Here is a 21,814-nt window from a genome sequence, read left to right on the forward strand (position 1 = left end):
TGTCAAGGTTAGCCATCACTGGACTAGAGTAAGCAATCGTACAATAGCGATCAATCTAATGGCGCCCATACATCTAAGAGGCGATTCCCTGACCCTGCTGGAAATACCTGTCAACGGCCATCAATTATCAGTGATCCGTCAGGAGAGCAGAGAAATTCAACATGTTAAAAATGCAAGATTCTGGATCTTTAAACATGTTTAATCTTCCCAATACCCCAACCCGGCCGTCAGGGATTCGAGGCATTGCCCCAACCCATCTCAGATGTATGGGGGCCATTAGAGAGTATATCTAAGCAGTGGTTATATATAGGCTATGAGTTACAGTCAGAAAAAAAATTATTTATCTCCTAAGAAGTCTCCATAGGTATCCTATAAACAAAAAGCATGCCAGCATTCATTTATATTCTCCACTATGATTTTTTTTTTTCATGCACTTTTGAACTAAAATTATGTTACCACAAACCCTATAACTATTCTTTTTTGATGTTTTATACAGACTTCAAAAAATAGGATTTTAATTACCTGCCGGTAAATCCTTTTCTCGTAGTTTGTGGAGGATACTGGGGGTCCATTTAGTACCATGGGGTATAGACTGGTCCACTAGGAGCAATGGGCACTTTAAGAATTTGATAGTGTGGGCTGGCTCCTCCCTCCATGCCCCTCCTACCAGACTCAGTCTAGGAAACTGTGCCCGAGGAGACGGACATACTTTGAGAGAAGGATGGCCATTGCCCCCCTTAAGTCCCACGAAGCAGGCAGGCTGGTGCCAACCAGCCCTGCCTGAAAATAACAAACATATAAAATAAATGCAGAAAACTCTAAAGGAGCTTCCATAAGCGTGACCGACTCCTCTGGGCACATTCTCTAAACTGAGTCTGGTAGGAGGGGCATAGCGGGAGGAGCCAGCCCACACTATCAAATTCTTAAAGTGTCCATGGCTCCTAGTGGACCCGTCTATACCCCATGGTACTAAATGGAACCCCAGTATCCTCTAGGACATAAGAGAAAAGGATTTTATTTACAAAACAGATAAAAAATTCAACTCTTAAGGAGCATACTCACGTGCCGGAAAAATGAGCGGCGGCGTTCAGTGTGTATGCCGGCAACGTGGGTCGTTAACGACCCTCACTGTCGGCCGTGTAGGCAGCTCAATCTGGACTATAGTCCAAGCGCTGCCTGCACGGCCCGGCCGCAACGTGGCATCACTGAGTGATAAGGTCGTCATATCGCTCAATGTGTATGCACTGCCGCCGGCCGGCCCGGGAAGGGGAAACGCTAGGCGACGTCGCTCATAGAGCATGTCGCCTAGTGTGTACAAACCTTTAATAAGAAATCTCAGCCTTCAAATAAAATAAACAACAAATGTCAATATTCATCTACATGCTAAAAAATAAACTAAAATAGTGTAAGCAGAAAGCCTGCCAGTTTGTATAGTCTACAGCAGAGAACCAGCCTGTGCAGCCGGGATGTGGAGGACACAAACGCAGGTCTCATTTCTTACAGATGTGTCTGAGCTGCAAGCTGTGTAAAAAGGGGGCCTGGCTGCCGCAATGTGTAAAAGGGGGGACTGGCTGCTGCAATGTGTAAAAAGGGGGCCTGGCTGCTGCAATGTGTAAAAAGGGGGCCTGGCTGCCGCAATGTGTAAAAAGGGGGCCTGGCTGCCGCAATGTGTAAAAAGGGGGCCTGGCTGCCGCAATGTGTAAAAAGGGGGACTGGCTGCCGAAATGTGTAAAAATGGGGACTGGCTGCCGCAATGTGTAAAAAGGGGGACTGGCTACCGCAATGTGTAAAAAGGGGGACTGGCTGCCGTAATGTGTAAAAAGGGGCACTGGCTGCCGCAATGTGTATAAAGGGGGACACCGTCTGCCGTAATGTGTAAAAACGGGGACGCTGTCTGCCGTAATGTTAAAAAAGGGGACGCTGTCTGCTGTAATGTGTAAAAAAGGGGACGCTGTCTGCCGCAATGTGTAAAAAGGGGGACTGGCTGCCGCAATGTGTTAAAAGGGAGACTGTCTGCTGTAATGTGTAAAAAGGGGGACGCTGTCTGCTGTAATGTATAAAAGGGGCTCTACCTGGTGTAGTGGCGCTACTGTGCAGCGTAATTTGAATAATGTAGACTACTGTGCACCGTAGTATGAATTGCTATTATTTTGTGGCCACGCCCCTTCCCCATGAAGCCACGCCCCTATATATTTTTAGCGCGCCTACGGCGCGCACTGCCCCTATCTTACATGGGGGGGCGCCAATGTCGTTTCTTGCACACAGTGCTAAAATGCCTAGTTACGGCACTGCCTACAGGGGTTTGGCTGTGGCATTCTCCAACACTAGAACCTAACCCTAAGGTTGGCTGCGGTTTGGAAATAGTGAACTCCCAACTGCAGACTGTGACTGACATCCTCCTGCTGCTCCACGTTCCAGTGGCTCTTACCTTGTACAATTTGTCTACATCTGTATATCAGATAATTACCACTGGCGTAAGGTAATCTTATACTATTGTTGTGAGCTTGTAATCATTTATCTTATCTTAGCGTAAGAACAAAGGAAGCTAACAGTGTTTCTCATCAGCATGGAAAACATTTCTTTCCAAGTTAAATCTAATCCTCGTTTTGACTGAATCCCGTTAGTCTGCTGATATCCTGTTGATAACACAATGATGCTGTAAATGTATTTGTGTGTGATCTCAATACATTGCTCCTTTGCAGTTCCTGTAGATCTGCAGATGGCTAGCTAACATATAGATTACATGAAATCTATCTCTATATGTGCTTAACTCAATGGGCGTGGTAGGTTATGTCGACATTCAAAATGCCGGCAGACAGAATGTCACATGTCGACCTACACAAATGTTGTCACTGCTCTTCCAGGAGTCATCCTATTTTTTATTTTATTTTTCAAACTATTTTATATCTGGCAGAAATGAAATAGGACTATGTCATGTGTTTGTGCATGTGTATCACAGTTTATTTTTACAGGGGCACCGCAGGTTCCAATCTCTCCTTAATGCTGCTGCTAGACTGATCTATCTATCATGCCGCTCTGCCTCAACCTCCCCTCTCTGAAATCATTTAATTGGTTCCCTATTCCCTACAGCAGTGGTTCTCAAACTCGGTCCTCTGGACCCAAAACAATTCAGGTTATCCAGGTTACCTAGCAGGGGCACAGGTGTAGTCATTACTCACTGACACATTTTAAAAGATCCACAGGTGGAGCTAATTACTTCACTCGTGATGCTGTGAGGAGACCTGGAAGACATAAACTGTTTGGGGTCCTGTGGACTAAGTTTGAGAACTTATGCCCCACAGGATCCAGTTTGAACTTCTCACCATAAGCTCTCTAACTCCCCTCTCCAGACTAATTTTCCTCCACACCCCCTTCCTGCTCTCTCTGATCAGCCAGAAACTGCCTACTGATTACCACCTCCCACTCCTGCTTCCATACCTCCCAACATGACCCTCTCCAGGAGGGACAGAATGCTCTACTCCTGGACTTCCGTCTTAATGTATGATTGCCATCACCTGTGCTGAAACACCTTTCTTATCCATTAACCTGTTCAAAACCAGTGCCAGCAATCAGAAATTTAGAGAAAAGTCCAGAAGCAGAGCATTGTGTCCCTCCTGGAGAGGGTCATGATGGGAGGTATGCTGCCTCCAAAACTTCTCCTGCCTTACCCCTAATCTGTAGAATGCTCTCACTTGTTCTATTATATTCCTTGCATATTCCACTTGAGCTGTTAGCAACCCGGGTTATTGCTCAGTCTGAAAGGGTTCAGTTGAAATAATCCGGGTTGATATTTCAACTCGGGTAGCGAGCAGGGTTGAACATGCGGTCAACCTGCCTTGCAATGTAGTGTGGACAGGTATAGCCGGGTCGAATCGACCCAGAACCCGTTCAGTGTATAGGAAGAGTCGGCATTTGGAGATCATCTCATCTACAAGAGCCGCCTATGAACGCCGTTGGTGGTGACATCACCAATCTTGCATATTGAGTCGGGTCGGGAAGGACCCATGCACAAATCCTGGTTCTGACTCTACATCTATTCCTACAATTGTATTTATGTAAATACTGTATGTTACTTTATGTGAAATATGTTACTTTGTTGTCTTGTTTACCCTGTTTTGTACATTTACTATGTATAGTGCTGTAGAAATTTGTGGCACTTTATAAATAAATAATAATAAAAAATAATAATAAGAAATTAAAAATGCAGCGCAAATGCCCTTCTGTGATGTCACACACCTACTTTTGCACAACTTTTACAAGAAAGCGCACAGATCTCAGTAATATCTGCAGTGTTGTAGGGTCCACGGGTAGTTGGACATTGGGTATAATGTTTCTCCTGTACCCACTTTCCAGATTGTCCGCCAACCCCAAACCCACATGCAGATTACTTTTACCGAGGCGTTTTGAAAAAGCGTGAAGCAAGCCTGGTAGAACTACATTTTCTCTATGTTAGCCATAGGATAGTAATAACATCAATGAGAATCTGTCTGCAAACTAGGGATAAAATGGGATTGAAGTTTATTTGAACTTACCCCGGGAGGGAAACTTTTCCTGAGATCTGTAAATCAGCGGAGCAATTTGCCAAAGCACAGTACTGCGCAAAAGAGACCTGACGAAAGATAAAAACATATTCCACAACAAAGTAAACACAAAATGAGTAAATGTAATAAAATATAATAAATATATCACGTATTCCATTAGAAACAACTGCATAGCTTTGATTCCACAACTTGTTTGGCAGTAATGACTTTATGCTGGGTACACACTAATCGATGTGTGTACCCAGCGACGGCACGGTGCGGCGGCTAAAGCTGGGTACACCCTAGGCGATTAATCAGACGATATATAACTCCAACATGGTGCGAAACAATATATCGGCCACATTGCTCATTGTGTAGCCACGATCCCGCGCTCCCGCAGGTGGTTCCCAGGGTCATTCTGTCGGGCATGCTGCATGTTCAATAGGATGGCCTAGGGAACAATAGAATGCATTTTAAATGTGGCGGGCAATGATACATTGCGCCGTCGTCCACTGCATCGTACAGTGTCTATCCAGCATTACATCTGCAGTAATTACCTTCTTATAGCTTTCAGGGGTCACCATTGAAACTGCTTTAAATAAAGTTGTTGGTTTGACATTTGCTTACTACCATTAGTATGTGCAACAGTGCACCCAGCTATGGAAACTAAGGGGGTAATTCAGAGTTGATCGCAGCAACAAATTTGTTAGCAGTTGGGCAAAACCATGGGGGGGGTCATTCCGAGCTGATCGCACGTAGCAACCTTTTGCTGCTCATGCGATCAACTAGACGCCGCCTATAGGGGAGTGTATTTTAGCATAGCAGGGATGCGATCGCTTGTGCAGCCCTGCTATGCTAAAAAAAGTTTTGTGTAAAAGTAGACTAGCCCTGCAGTTACTTACCCTGTGCGATGAAACCAGCATTGAAGGTCCCGGAATTTACGTCAGACATCCGCCCTCCAAACGCCTCAACACGCCTGCGTTCGGATCTCCATGCCCGGAAATTGGTGAGTAGACGCCACGATCCGCCTCCCGCCTGTCAATCTTCTTGCGATCCACGCTGCAATCGCTTTCTTCGTTCCCGGCGTCGTTACCTAGCGACTGCCGTCGCTGAGCAACGATGCGTCTGCGCATTGCGTCTGCCGCGCATGCGCAGAACCCACCCGTTCGAACCGTTGCGATGAACCGCAGCGTGCGAACAGGTCGAAATGACCCCCCATGTGCACTGCAGGTGTGGCAGATATAACGTGCAGAGAGAGTTAGATTTGGGTGGGTTATATTGTTTCTGTGCAGGGTAAATACTGGCTGCTTTATTTTTACACTGCAATTTAGAATTCAGTTTGAACACACCCCACCCAAATCTAACTCTCTCTGCACATGTTATATCTGCCCCACCTGCAGTGCACATGGTTTTGCCCAACTGCTAACAAATTTGCTGCTGCGATCAGATCTGAATTAGGACCCAAGTACATCACTTCCAATGAATGTTATATTCCGCTGCGATACAGTGAGATGTGAGGAGTTTACCCTCTCCTTCAGTAGCCCATGGGACTCTTCAAAAACTCGGGAGCCCCTAGATATAACAGGCAAATCCCAGTTTACTGGGAGATCTAAGTGAATCTGTCACCTGTAATATAGAGCCATCTGGTTTCTGTGTGTTATATGAATCCCATATGGACATCCAGTAAATCATAGAGCATGCTCCTATACTTGTATATCAAATAGCAATATACCGAAGGACAGAAATCAGTGAGTCGCGTCGTGTTTTACAGCATTTGTGTTCACAAGATCTGTAGATTTTATCTTGCATGGATTATGAATTACAGGGTAAATGTTTTTTATGCAGTTCAAATGCTATTAATTACACAACAGCAAAAGTGCCATCTGTCAGCCATTGGGAATGACACTTCACAAATAGCGATTACAGATTACATGACATATTGTGACAAATGCAGTGGTATTGTACGGGCAACAGTATGCTCACTTTACTCTATGGGAAGAATCCTAGAAAAATATGGAGAAAATGAGTAATTGTGGCCATGATCCTGTGAAGGTTGTGTCTGAGGAAATTTCTGTATAGGAGACGAGGAGGAGGGTTGGGAGGCAGGAAGTTTATACCCCTTTCAGACTAACGGGTCGCACCCAGGAGCCGTACACGGGTGCTTCCCAGGGGCATATTGCTGGGTTGGTGACGTCGGCGGTGACGCGTGTGGAGGGGGCGCTTGGAGATCAGATGATCTCCAAGCGCCGACCGTCCATAGAGTGTGAGCGGGAAACGGGTCGCAGCAAACTGGCAACCCGTTCACATCGCACAGCGACACGGGTTAAAGCCGTATTCAACCCTTGCCGGAATATTTCCCCTGGCGCCTTTCAGATCATGTGTAATAGCCCAGGTAATAAGCGAACGGTCTGAAAGGGGTATTAGTAACTATCAGGAGAAGCGGCAGTCTGGTAGAGAGCGACTCAAAGTTATAGGAGTCACGGTGAGAAGTTATGGGGGAGATTTACTAACCTGTCATATTATTATTATTATCCTTTATTTATATGGCGCCACAAGGGTTCCGCAGCGCCCAATTACAGAGTACATATGCACATAAAAAATAGGAAAACAGTGACTTACAGTTGAATACAATATAGGACAAGTACAGGGTAACTAAGCATAACTACACCAGTAAATGACAGAGAAGTTCCAGGTGGCCAAAAAACTGTTTGATTTGGGCAGTTGAGGATTATTAAAGTAAGAAAAGGATAAGCACATGAGGGAAGAGGGCCCTACTCGTGAGAGCTTACTATGAATAAACTACAGATGTTTATGTGCTATGACGTGCAGTTTACTTAAGGCTAAACCACATATTGAATGGAATAATGAAAACCAATGTATTAAGCAGACAGCATACAACTTTGTTAAAATAAAACATATTTATATATATATATATATATATATATATATATATATATATATATATATATATATAAATTAAGAGCACCAGGAGCCAGTGCTGAGTCATTTGATATGCGACACTTGTATATTGTGAATGAGTCTGTATACGGAACAGAACAGAACTTGTATTTGAAAAAACATTGCGGCAGCTACATTGTAGCACTTCATCTACAGATTCAGAGACTCCGTCACACACAATATACAAGTGTCATATATCAAAATACTCAGCACAGGCTCCCCATGCGTCCTAGTTGCATCTAAGACGCATTTTTGGCAAAAAAAGATGGCCAACGCTAGCAGAGTCTCGCGGGACCTGGCGCGCCGAGAGGGGCTGTTCGGCACGATTGCAGCAATGATGTATGAGGACACATCTGTACTGTATTGTGTTTTAAGAATGCAAAAATAAAATGGATGAAAAAACAACAAGTTAATATTCTAACGGGTCTGTATCTATGAATAAGAGAGATTCAGCATGAAAAGTACGTCTTTGCGACAGGTTTGGGCAATGACAGCCAGCGTCTCATAGGGATGGAACGATCTCACATTCTCTCAATAGAGTTTTATGTTTACAACAGAAAAGAGACATGACATATTTTCATATCCGCAGCCGTCGTGATATTTGCTTGATTATCCCACAGGAGGACATGGCTGTAGGATCATCATACCTCTGATTTCCTTCCCATAATTACTGATTTTTATGTCACCCTTCAATGCACCACTTATACCCAACACGTGTCCAGGGCCGGATTAACAATGGGGCGGATGGAGCTGCAGCTCCAGGCCTCCCCATGAAAATAGGCCCAAGGAGACTGACAGTGGTGACAGGAAAAAACTTTTTCCTGTCACAACTCACAAGCTGTCAGCGGCCGTCATCCAGGCACGTGTCCCCTCCGTGTCATTTAGATTTTTTTTTTGCAGCCAGATGCACGGCCCGCACCAGCATGAGGCTCCTCCCCCGTGCATCTAGGGTTTATTCTAGCCAAGCTCCGCCTCCAGCTTTCAGCTCCTGGCTGGAGCCGGGCTAGGAATCACAGGGGCTGGTTGGGCCGGGGGCACGTCGGGTAGCCATCTGACAATCCCCCCTCAGACTGCTATATGTCACATATTGATGGCCATCCGCAGCCACATGCGCATGGCTGGCTGCGGACGGGTGGCACTCGTACCCGGCCGTTGTGTTTGTGTTGTGGCCGAGCAGCTCCGCCTCCCTTATCTCCACTCTGCCAGTGTTCTCAGTGTCACGTCAGTCCAGGCTGCCAGGGGAGCTGGTGAAGGCGCGTTTATTACAAGGTAATTTTATTGTTTGCTGGCGTTGCCTGTGATGAGGACACTGTGGATAAGTACTGTGATGTGGTAGAAAATATTGAAGGGAGGTTACCAATGTAAGGTTAATATTGTGGGGTGGGGGTTGCTGTGAAATGACAAAATGGGGGGGGGGAGCTGCCTGCCATACCTGCCTGCACAGACTCTCTCACCATGTCCCCTACCAGACCTGTCCCCTCACCCTGTCCCCTACCAGACCTATCCCCGCACTCTCACCCTGTCCCCTACCAGACCTGTCCCTGCACCCTCACCCTGTCCCCTACCAGACCTGTCCCCTACCAGACCTATCCCCGCACCCTCACCCTGTCCCCTACCAGACCTATCCCCGCACCCTCACCCTGTCCCCTACCAGACCTGTCCCCGCACCCTCACCCTGTCCCCTACCAGACCTGTCCCTGCACCCTCACCCTGTCCCCTACCAGACCTGTCCCTGCACCATCACCCTGTCCCCTACCAGACCTGTCCCCTCACCCTGTTCCCTACCAGACCTGTCCCCACACCTTCCCCCTGTCCCCTACCAGACTTGTCCCTGCACCCTGTCCCCTACCAGACATGTCCCTGCACCCTCACCCTGTCCCCTACCAGACCTGTCCCCTCACCCTATCCCCTACCAGACCTGTCCCTGCACCCTGTCCCCTACCAGACCTATCCCCGCACCCTCACCCTGTCCCCTACCAGACCTATCCCCGCACTCTCACCCTGTCCCCTACCAGACCTGTCCCCGCACTCTCACCCTGTCCCTTACCAGACCTGTCCCCGCACCATCACCCTGTCCCCTACCAGACCTGTCCCCTCACCCTCACCCTGTCCCCTACCAGACCTGTCCCCGCACTCTCACCCTGTCCCCTACCAGACCTGTCCCCGCACCATCACCCTGTCCCCTACCAGACCTGTCCCCGCACTCTCACCCTGTCCCCTACCAGACCTGTCCCCGCACCCTGTTCCCTACCAGACCTGTCCGCTACCAGACCTGTCCCTGCACCCTGTCCCCTACCAGTCCTATCCCCGCACCCTCACCCTGTCTCCTACTAGACCTATCCCCATACCCTCACCCTGTTCCCTACCAGACCTATCCCCGCACCCTCACCCTGTCCCCTACCAGACCTGTCCCCTCACCCTATCCCCTACCTGACCTGTCCCCTACCAGACCTGTCCCTGCACCCTGTCCCCTACCAGACCTATCCCCGCACTCTCACCCTGTCCCCTACCAGACCTATCCCCACACCCTCACCCTGTCCCCTACTAGACCTATCCCCACACCCTCACCCTGTCCCCTACCAGACCTATCCCCGCACCCTCACCCTGTCCCCTACCAGACCTGTCCCCGCACCCTATCCCCTACCAGACCTGTCCCTGCACCCTGTCCCCTACCAGACCTATACCCGCACTCTCACCCTGTCCCCTACCAGACCTATCCCCACACCCTCACCCTGTCCCCTACTAGACCTATCCCCACACCCTCACCCTGTCCCCTACCAGACCTATCCCAGCACCCTCACCCTGTTCCCTACCAGACATGTCCCTGCACCATCACCCTGTCCCCTACCAGACTTGTCCCTGTCCCCTACCACACCTATCCCCGCACCCTCACCCTGTCCCCTACCAGACCTATCCCCGCACCCTCACCCTGTCCCCTACCAGACCTATCCCTGCACCCTCACCCTGTCCCCTACCAGACCTATCCCCGCACCCTCACCATGTCCCCTACCAGACCTATCCCCGCACCCTCACCCTGTCCCCTACCAGACCTATCCCCGCACCCTCACCATGTCCCCTACCAGACCTATCCCCGCACCCTCACCCTGTCCCCTACCAGACCTATCCCCACACCCTCACCCTGTCACACACCAGACCTGTCCCTCCACACTCGCTCTGTCACCCACCAGACCTGTCCCCGCACACTAATCCTTTGAGCTCAGAAAAGGCAGCCCCGGGACTTAGCAGCAAGGAGAAGTTCCAGCAGGCAAAGCAGAGCAGCTGGCAAGAGTTCTGCCAAGGAACCAGTGGGCAGTGCTTAAACTACACTGGCAAAGGAACCACCTGCCAGGACATTTTAGTTTGCCCTGCCCACCACTGTGATTGATGCTCATCCTCTTTTCTTTACCTGTTCAGTCCCCATCACCACCACCACGCTCTTTTTCACAAATCGACACCCCCCCCCGGTCAATCCTGCAAGTTCTTGACTCCTCTCTTTGTTCTGTCTGTAAGAGCCATTTTGGCACATGCCCTCCCTCCCATTTTGCATGCATTTAGGAGGACAGGCTCTCACAGCACCTCCCTCTTCATTCCGCCCCCTGAAAATCCTGACGGTTGGCATGCCAGCCAACAGGGACTATTCCCACTTGTGGGTGTCCATGACACCCATAGAGTGAGAATAGAACCTGTGGTGACCACAGCAAGCCTGCAAGGGGCGACTTGCGCCAGCTGGCATACCGCTGCCGGGATGCGGGTCATGCATACCCAACCTATATATATATATATATATATATACATATATATATATATATATATATATATATAAAATGTATTTATTTTTTCTTCTGTACCATCTCAGAGTAATGACACGAGATGTTCCCACCATACACTATCACCCCAGTCTGCCCTCCCCTCCTTTCCCTACCCCCGACTGGTGTGCCATCCTTTTTTCCCTCCCCTCACACTATCTTTTAAGGCCAGGCTCCTCTCCTAGGTCTGTCCCATCTCCCTAGCTAGATATATATAAATATATATATATATATATATAATATCTGTAATATTATGAGATGACCCCACCATAGACCATCACCAATCCAGCATGCTCTTCATAGTGCTGTCTGCACCCCATAGCACATGCCATGCCATGTGCAGACCACCGCCACAGTAGGGCCCACACACCATTGGACATGCCCCCTCAAAAAAAAAAAAAAAATCACCTGCAACATTGGCCACACCCCCTGCAGCGGCACATTAGGCCCTTCATGAATTTCAGCTCCAGGCCCATGTGTACCTTAATCTGGCACTGCACGTGTCACCAGTACTGCCCGGGATAACCGTGCTTTTACCATTAAAACTGTTTTGACGTTAACTTAGTTATCTGATTCCGTGTTACTCTGTGCCCCCAGTACCCCCCGCCTTCCCGATTTGGACCAAAACAGCCAATACATCAACAAAGTCTCTACGTGTGTGTTCAGCAGTAGTGTTGGGTCTATCTTACATAGGGGGTCACTCCAAGTTGTTCGCTCGCTAGCAGTTTTTAGCAGCCGTGCAAACGCTATGCCGCCGCCCACTGGGAGTGTATTTTAGCTTAGCTGAAGTGCGACTGATAGGATCGCAGAGCGGCGGCAAAGTTTTTTTGTGCAGTTTCAGAGTAGCTCAAAACCTACTTAGCGCTTGCGATCACCCAGCCACGCCTGCGTTTTTCCTGGCACGCCTGCGTTTTTACGAACACTCCCTGAAAACGGTAAGTTGCCACCCAGAGACGCCCACTTCCTGTCAATCACTCTGCGGTCAGCAGTGCGACTGAAAAGATTCGTTAGACCCTGTGTGAAACTACATCGGCCGTTGTAATAGTACGTCGCGCGTGCGCATTGCGCCGCATACACATGCGCAGAAGTGCCTTTTTTTGCCTCATCGCTGCGCATCGAACAAATGCAGCTAGCGATCAACTCGGAATGACCCCCATAGAAAACAATCCTCCAACTTATCTGGTATAACTTTAGTTCTTACACGTTTTCTGAAAATTTAGTGTAAAGACTGTTAGAGACTCCATGATATAAAACAACTTTAGATCTGGTGATGATGGTCAAGAAACCTACTTTTCACCCATGTATTTTTACTGTTTTGGTCCAATTTAATGTAGATTAATTATGAGCAAAAATGATGAAAAGAAATCCAAATGCATAATAAATATTTACGTAGCAGTGCTGTTCTTACCACATTCCTCAGTATATTTTCTTCCCCAGCTTTCCTCTGCAAAACTGGCTGTAGTGGCTGGAATTCATCTAACTGTCTTTTATTTACAATGTGTTTTCCAAGGTAGTACCGGGATTCCATATGTATTGGAGTGAGGATATCTATTACATCTTTCTGGAAAAAAAGGCAAAAAAGTTCTTCAAGGAAAAATAATGAAACTCGGATACTTGGACCAAACTGCAATGTTTATTATGATTGGCTAGGAGGTTTAGGTGCACCCTGGCTGAAGAGGGTGTGCTGGAATGGCTGTGAGCAAATCACGTGAAACTCACATTAAGGCCGAGATTTATCAAGCCTTGGAGAGTGATAAACAGCACGGTGATAAAGTACCAACTAATCAGCTCATAACTGCCAAGTCACAGGCTGTGTTTGAAAAATGACAGCTAGGAGCTGGTTAGCTGGTACTTTATCACCGTGCTATTTATCACTCTACAATGCTTCATAAATCTGGGCCATAATCTGGGGTATCCTGCTTGGCCACATCCTGACACATCCCGCTGAAGCTAAGCCTCATTGAATACCTCCTAGCCTTTCCACTTTTGGCAAGCTAATTGGACTGTAAAGTGATCAGGATGTTTGCACCAATTAATGGGGTGTCTGCAAAGTGATGGACTGCCGGTAGTGTGTACCATAAAAAATTGCATTTTTTTAAAGGGCCATCAAGGGCATGGTCACACCCTGTGTCCCACTGTTGAGACCTCCAATGAGGGCTGCTCATTGTGATAAATATTGCAGTTCGGTTGGTGTCTCCATCACCTTTAGTTCTGTGGAAACCCTGAAATTAAAACTGAATGTCTATAATGCCCAATGAGTCCTACTAGGAGAAAAATGCTGCATACAGTAAATACAATTATTACTATTATTTTTTTTAAATCCTTATTACTAATAACAACAACAACAACAACACAGAGGTTGTTCCCAGACCCACCAAATGTTCAAGCAATTTCATTTGCAGTGAGTGGATACACCTGTTTCTCTGCACATTTTTCCACAAACTGAAATACTTAATAATTATTCTGTTTTTGGACTTAATGAAATGTGAGCATATTCCAGAAAATATAAAATGTGACAAAGTTATACACATTCCACTTAGTATGCGTGCTTTCAGCGGCAAAATCATCGAAGTAAACACAATGTATTTTATATGAATATTTACAGATTCATGAATAAAGGAATACATTTACCTAATAAATGGTAATTATTTATTAATTGTCTGGGGTGGGAAAAACATAAAAGGAAGTCATTTTCTCTCTCTCTCCACATACAAAATAGTATATACTAGAGATGAGCGCCTGAAATTTTTCGGGTTTTGTGTTTTGGTTTTGGGTTCGGTTCCGCGGCCGTGTTTTGGGTTCGAACGCGTTTTGGCAAAACCTCACCGAATTTTTTTTGTCGGATTCGGGTGTGTTTTGGATTCGGGTGTTTTTTTCCAAAAACACTAAAAAACAGCTTAAATCATAGAATTTGGGGGTCATTTTGATCCCAAAGTATTATTAACCTCAAAAACCATAATTTACACTCATTTTCAGTCTATTCTGAATACCTCACACCTCACAATATTATTTTTAGTCCTAAAATTTGCACCGAGGTCGCTGTGTGAGTAAGATAAGCGACCCTAGTGGCCGACACAAACACCGGGCCCATCTAGGAGTGGCACTGCAGTGTCACGCAGGATGTCCCTTCCAAAAAACCCTCCCCAAACAGCACATGACGCAAAGAAAAAAAGAGGCGCAATGAGGTAGCTGTGTGAGTAAGATTAGCGACCCTAGTGGCCGACACAAACACCGGGCCCATCTAGGAGTGGCACTGCAGTGTCACGCAGGATGGCCCTTCCAAAAAACCCTCCCCAAACAGCACATGACGCAAAGAAAAAAAGAGGCGCAATGAGGTAGCTGTGTGAGTAAGATTAGCGACCCTAGTGGCCGACACAAACACCGGGCCCATCTAGGAGTGGCACTGCAGTGTCACGCAGGATGGCCCTTCCAAAAAACCCTCCCCAAACAGCACATGACGCAAAGAAAAAAAAAGGCGCAATGAGGTAGCTGACTGTGTGAGTAAGATTAGCGACCCTAGTGGCCGACACAAACACCGGGCCCATCTAGGAGTGGCACTGCAGTGTCACGCAGGATGTCCCTTCCAAAAAACCCTCCCCAAACAGCACATGACGCAAAGAAAAAAAGAGGCGCAATGAGGTAGCTGTGTGAGTAAGATTAGCGACCCTAGTGGCCGACACAAACACCGGGCCCATCTAGGAGTGGCACTGCAGTGTCACGCAGGATGGCCCTTCCAAAAAACCCTCCCCAAACAGCACATGACGCAAAGAAAAAAAGAGGCGCAATGAGGTAGCTGACTGTGTGAGTAAGATTAGCGACCCTAGTGGCCGACACAAACACCGGGCCCATCTAGGAGTGGCACTGCAGTGTCACGCAGGATGGCCCTTCCAAAAAACCCTCCCCAAACAGCACATGACGCAAAGAAAAAAAGAGGCGCAATGAGGTAGCTGACTGTGTGAGTAAGATTAGCGACCCTAGTGGCCGACACAAACACCGGGCCCATCTAGGAGTGGCACTGCAGTGTCACGCAGGATGTCCCTTCCAAAAAACCCTCCCCAATCAGCACATGATGCAAAGAAAAAGAAAAGAAAAAAGAGGTGCAAGATGGAATTGTCCTTGGGCCCTCCCACCCACCCTTATGTTGTATAAACAAAACAGGACATGCACACTTTAACCAACCCATCATTTCAGTGACAGGGTCTGCCACACGACTGTGACTGATATGACGGGTTGGTTTGGACCCCCCCCAAAAAAGAAGCAATTAATCTCTCCTTGCACAAACTGGCTCTACAGAGGCAAGATGTCCACCTCATCTTCACCCTCCGATATATCACCGTGTACATCCCCCTCCTCACAGATTATCAATTCGTCCCCACTGGAATCCACCATCTCAGCTCCCTGTGTACTTTGTGGAGGCAATTGCTGCTGGTCAATGTCTCCGCGGAGGAATTGATTATAATTCATTTTAATGAACATCATCTTCTCCACATTTTCTGGATGTAACCTCGTACGCCGATTGCTGACAAGGTGAGCGGCGGCACTAAACACTCTTTCGGAGTACACACTTGTGGGAGGGCAACTTAGGTAGAATAAAGCCAGTTTGTGCAAGGGCCTCCAAATTGCCTCTTTTTCCTGCCAGTATAAGTACGGACTGTGTGACGTGCCTACTTGGATGCGGTCACTCATATAATCCTCCACCATTCTATCAATGTTGAGAGAATCATATGCAGTGACAGTAGACGACATGTCCGTAATCGTTGTCAGGTCCTTCAGTCCGGACCAGATGTCAGCATCAGCAGTCGCTCCAGACTGCCCTGCATCACCGCCAGCGGGTGGGCTCGGAATTCTGAGCCTTTTCCTCGCACCCCCAGTTGCGGGAGAATGTGAAGGAGGAGATGTTGACAGGTCGCGTTCCGCTTGACTTGACAATTTTGTCACCAGCAGGTCTTTCAACCCCAGCAGACCTGTGTCTGCCGGAAAGAGAGATCCAAGGTAGGCTTTAAATCTAGGATCGAGCACGGTGGCCAAAATGTAGTGCTCTGATTTCAACAGATTGACCACCCGTGAATCCTTGTTAAGCGAATTAAGGGCTGCATCCACAAGTCCCACATGCCTAGCGGAATCGCTCCCTTTTAGCTCCTTCTTCAATGCCTCCAGCTTCTTCTGCAAAAGCCTGATGAGGGGAATGACCTGACTCAGGCTGGCAGTGTCTGAACTGACTTCACGTGTGGCAAGTTCAAAGGGCATCAGAACCTTGCACAACGTTGAAATCATTCTCCACTGCACTTGAGACAGGTGCATTCCACCTACTATATCGTGCTCAATTGTATAGGCTTGAATGGCCTTTTGCTGCTCCTCCAACCTCTGAAGCATATAGAGGGTTGAATTCCACCTCGTTACCACTTCTTGCTTCAGATGATGGCAGGGCAGGTTCAGTAGTTTTTGGTGGTGCTCCAGTCTTCTGTACGTGGTGCCTGTACGCCGAAAGTGTCCCGCAATTTTTCTGGCCACTGACAGCATCTCTTGCACGCCCCTGTCGTTTTTTCAAAAATTCTGCACCACCAAATTCAAGGTATGTGCAAAACATGGGACGTGCTGGAATTTGCCCATATTTAATGCACACACAATATTGCTGGCGTTGTCCGATGCCACAAATCCACAGGAGAGTCCAATTGGGGTAAGCCATTCCGCGATGATCTTCCTCAGTTGCCGTAAGAGGTTTTCAGCTGTGTGCGTATTCTGGAAAGCGGTGATACAAAGCGTAGCCTGCCTAGGAAAGAGTTGGCGTTTGCGAGATGCTGCTACTGGTGCCGCCGCTGCTGTTCTTGCGGCGGGAGTCCATACATCTACCCAGTGGGCTGTCACAGTCATATAGTCCTGACCCTGCCCTGCTCCACTTGTCCACATGTCCGTGGTTAAGTGGACATTGGGTACAACTGCATTTTTTAGGACACTGGTGAGTCTTTTTCTGACGTCCGTGTACATTCTCGGTATCGCCTGCCTAGAGAAGTGGAACCTAGATGGTATTTGGTAACGGGGGCACACTGCCTCAATAAATTGTCTAGTTCCCTGTGAACTAACGGCGGATACCGGACGCACGTCTAACACCAACATAGTTGTCAAGGACTCAGTTATCCGCTTTGCAGTAGGATGACTGCTGTGATATTTCATCTTCCTCGCAAAGGACTGTTGAACAGTCAATTGCTTACTGGAAGTAGTACAAGTGGGCTTACGACTTCCCCTCTGGGATGACCATCGACTCCCAGCGGCAACAACAGCAGCGCCAGCAGCAGTAGGCGTTACACGCAAGGATGCATCGGAGGAATCCCAGGCAGGAGAGGACTCGTCAGAATTGCCAGTGACATGGCCTGCAGGACTATTGGCATTCCTGGGGAAGGAGGAAATTGACACTGAGGGAGTTGGTGGGGTGGTTTGCGTGAGCTTGGTTACAAGAGGAAGGGATTTACTGGTCAGTGGACTGCTTCCGCTGTCACCCAAAGTTTTTGAACTTGTCACTGACTTATTATGAATGCGCTGCAGGTGACGTATAAGGGAGGATGTTCCGAGGTGGTTAACGTCCTTACCCCTACTTATTACAGCTTGACAAAGGGAACACACGGCTTGACACCTGTTGTCCGCATTTCTGGTGAAATACCTCCACACCGAAGAGCTGATTTTTTTGGTATTTTCACCTGGCATGTCAACGGCCATATTCCTCCCACGGACAACAGGTGTCTCCCCGGGTGCCTGACTTAAACAAACCACCTCACCATCAGAATCCTCCTGGTCAATTTCCTCCCCAGCGCCAGCAACACCCATATCCTCCTCATCCTGGTGTACTTCAACACTGACATCTTCAATCTGACTATCAGGAACTGGACTGCGGGTGCTCCTTCCAGCACTTGCAGGGGGCGTGCAAATGGTGGAAGGCGCATGCTCTTCACGTCCAGTGTTGGGAAGGTCAGGCATCGCAACCGACACAATTGGACTCTCCTTGTGGATTTGGGATTTCAAAGAACGCACAGTTCTTTGCGGTGCTTTTGCCAGCTTGAGTCTTTTCAGTTTTCTAGCGAGAGGCTGAGTGCTTCCATCCTCATGTGAAGCTGAACCACTAGCCATGAACATAGGCCAGGGCCTCAGCCGTTCCTTGCCACTCCGTGTGGTAAATGGCATATTGGCAAGTTTACGCTTCTCCTCCGACAATTTTATTTTAGGTTTTGGAGTCCTTTTTTTACTGATATTTGGTGTTTTGGTTTTGACATGCTCTGTACTATGCCATTGGGCATCGGCCTTGGCAGACGACGTTGCTGGCATTTCATCGTCTCGGCCATGACTAGTGGCAGCAGCTTCAGCACGAGGTGGAAGTGGATCTTGATCTTTCCCTAATTTTGGAACCTCAACATTTTTGTTCTCCATATTTTAATAGGCACAACTAAAAGGCACCTCAGGTAAACAATGGAGATGGATGGATTGGATACTAGTATACAATTATGGACGGGCTGCCGAGTGCCGACACAGAGGTAGCCACAGCCGTGAACTACCGCACTGTACTGTGTCTGCTGCTAATATATAGACTGGTTGATAAAGAGATAGTATACTCGTAACTAGTATGTATGTATAAAGAAAGAAAAAAAAACCACAGTTAGGTGGTATATACAATTATGGACGGGCTGCCGAGTGCCGACACAGAGGTAGCCACAGCCGTGAACTACCGCACTGTACTGTGTCTGCTGCTAATATATAGACTGGTTGATAAAGAGATAGTATACTCGTAACTAGTATGTATGTATAAAGAAAGAAAAAAAAACCACGGTTAGGTGGTATATACAATTATGGACGGGCTGCCGAGTGCCGACACAGAGGTAGCCACAGCCGTGAACTACCGCACTGTACTGTGTCTGCTGCTAATATATAGACTGGTTGATAAAGAGATAGTATACTCGTAACTAGTATGTATGTATAAAGAAAGAAAAAAAAACCACGGTTAGGTGGTATATACAATTATGGACGGGCTGCCGAGTGCCGACACAGAGGTAGCCACAGCCGTGAACTACCGCACTGTACTGTGTCTGCTGCTAATATATAGACTGGTTGATAAAGAGATAGTATACTCGTAACTAGTATGTATGTATAAAGAAAGAAAAAAAAACCACGGTTAGGTGGTATATACAATTATGGACGGGCTGCCGAGTGCCGACACAGAGGTAGCCACAGCCGTGAACTACCGCACTGTACTGTGTCTGCTGCTAATATATAGACTGGTTGATAAAGAGATAGTATACTCGTAACTAGTATGTATGTATAAAGAAAGAAAAAAAAACCACGGTTAGGTGGTATATACAATTATGGACGGGCTGCCGAGTGCCGACACAGAGGTAGCCACAGCCGTGAACTACCGCACTGTACTGTGTCTGCTGCTAATATATAGACTGGTTGATAAAGAGATAGTATACTCGTAACTAGTATGTATGTATAAAGAAAGAAAAAAAAACCACGGTTAGGTGGTATATACAATTATGGACGGGCTGCCGAGTGCCGACACAGAGGTAGCCACAGCCGTGAACTACCGCACTGTACTGTGTCTGCTGCTAATATATAGACTGGTTGATAAAGAGATAGTATACTCGTAACTAGTATGTATGTATAAAGAAAGAAAAAAAAACCACGGTTAGGTGGTATATACAATTATGGACGGGCTGCCGAGTGCCGACACAGAGGTAGCCACAGCCGTGAACTACCGCACTGTACTGTGTCTGCTGCTAATATATAGACTGGTTGATAAAGAGATAGTATACTCGTAACTAGTATGTATGTATAAAGAAAGAAAAAAAAACCACGGTTAGGTGGTATATACAATTATGGACGGGCTGCCGAGTGCCGACACAGAGGTAGCCGCAGCCGTGAACTACCGCACTGTACTGTGTCTGCTGCTAATATATAGACTGGTTGATAAAGAGATAGTATACTCGTAACTAGTATGTATGTATAAAGAAAGAAAAAAAAACCACGGTTAGGTGGTATATACAATTATGGACGGGCTGCCGAGTGCCGACACAGAGGTAGCCACAGCCGTGAACTACCGCACTGTACTGTGTCTGCTGCTAATATATAGACTGGTTGATAAAGAGATAGTATACTCGTAACTAGTATGTATGTATAAAGAAAGAAAAAAAAACCACGGTTAGGTGGTATATACAATTATGGACGGGCTGCCGAGTGCCGACACAGAGGTAGCCACAGCCGTGAACTACCGCACTGTACTGTGTCTGCTGCTAATATATAGACTGGTTGATAAAGAGATAGTATACTCGTAACTAGTATGTATGTATAAAGAAAGAAAAAAAAACCACGGTTAGGTGGTATATACAATTATGGACGGGCTGCCGAGTGCCGACACAGAGGTAGCCACAGCCGTGAACTACCGCACTGTACTGTGTCTGCTGCTAATATATAGACTGGTTGATAAAGAGATAGTATACTCGTAACTAGTATGTATGTATAAAGAAAGAAAAAAAAACCACGGTTAGGTGGTATATACAATTATGGACGGGCTGCCGAGTGCCGACACAGAGGTAGCCACAGCCGTGAACTACCGCACTGTACTGTGTCTGCTGCTAATATATAGACTGGTTGATAAAGAGATAGTATACTACTAATATTATATACTGGTGGTCAGGTCACTGGTCACTAGTCACACTGGCAGTGGCACTCCTGCAGCAAAAGTGTGCACTGTTTAATTTTAATATAATATTATGTACTCCTGGCTCCTGCTATAACCTATAACTGGCACTGCAGTAGTGCTCCCCAGTCTCCCCCACAATTATAAGCTGTGTGAGCTGAGCAGTCAGACAGATATATAATATATATATATAGATGATGCAGCACACTGGCCTGAGCCTGAGCAGTGCACACAGATATGGTATGTGACTGAGTCACTGTGTGCTGTGTATCGCTTTTTTCAGGCAGAGAACGGATTATATTATGTACTCCTGGCTCCTGCTATAACCTATAACTGGCACTGCAGTAGTGCTCCCCAGTCTCCCCCACAATTATAAGCTGTGTGAGCTGAGCAGTCAGACAGATATATATAATATTATATATAGATAATACTATAGATGATGCAGCACACTGGCCTGAGCCTGAGCAGTGCACACAGATATGGTATGTGACTGAGTCACTGTGTGCTGTGTATCGCTTTTTTCAGGCAGAGAACGGATTATAAATAAAAGTGGTGGTCACTGGTCACTATCAGCAAAACTCTGCACTGTACACTACTGAGTACTCCTAATGCTCCCCAAAATTAGTAAATCAAGTGTCTCTCTAATCTATTCTAATTCTAAACGGAGAGGACGCCAGCCACGTCCTCTCCCTATCAATCTCAATGCACGTGTGAAAATGGCGGCGACGCGCGGCTCCTTATATAGAATCCGAGTCTCGCGATAGAATCCGAGCCTCGCGAGAATCCGACAGCGTCATGATGATGTTCGGGCGCGCTCGGGTTAACCGAGCAAGGCGGGAAGATCCGAGTCG

At 47.2% G+C, this 21,814-nt stretch overlaps 1 protein-coding gene across 2 annotated transcripts in view; it reads right to left on the reverse strand.

Annotated features, from left to right (window-relative positions):
- ITGA4 (integrin subunit alpha 4) overlaps positions 1 to 21,814 on the reverse strand; it is a 224,226-nt gene that overhangs the window by 38,150 nt on the left and 164,262 nt on the right. For both annotated transcript variants that reach the window (XM_063933332.1, XM_063933333.1), the window contains 2 exons: positions 12,693 to 12,845; positions 4,533 to 4,609 (listed from right to left, as the gene is read on the reverse strand). In XM_063933332.1, the coding sequence (XP_063789402.1) occupies positions 4,533 to 4,609; positions 12,693 to 12,845 (230 nt within the window). The remainder of the gene's footprint in view (positions 1 to 4,532; positions 4,610 to 12,692; positions 12,846 to 21,814) is intronic.

This window comes from Pseudophryne corroboree, chromosome 7 (assembly GCF_028390025.1).
Source record: "Pseudophryne corroboree isolate aPseCor3 chromosome 7, aPseCor3.hap2, whole genome shotgun sequence".
Classification (NCBI taxonomy): Eukaryota; Metazoa; Chordata; class Amphibia; order Anura; family Myobatrachidae; genus Pseudophryne; species Pseudophryne corroboree.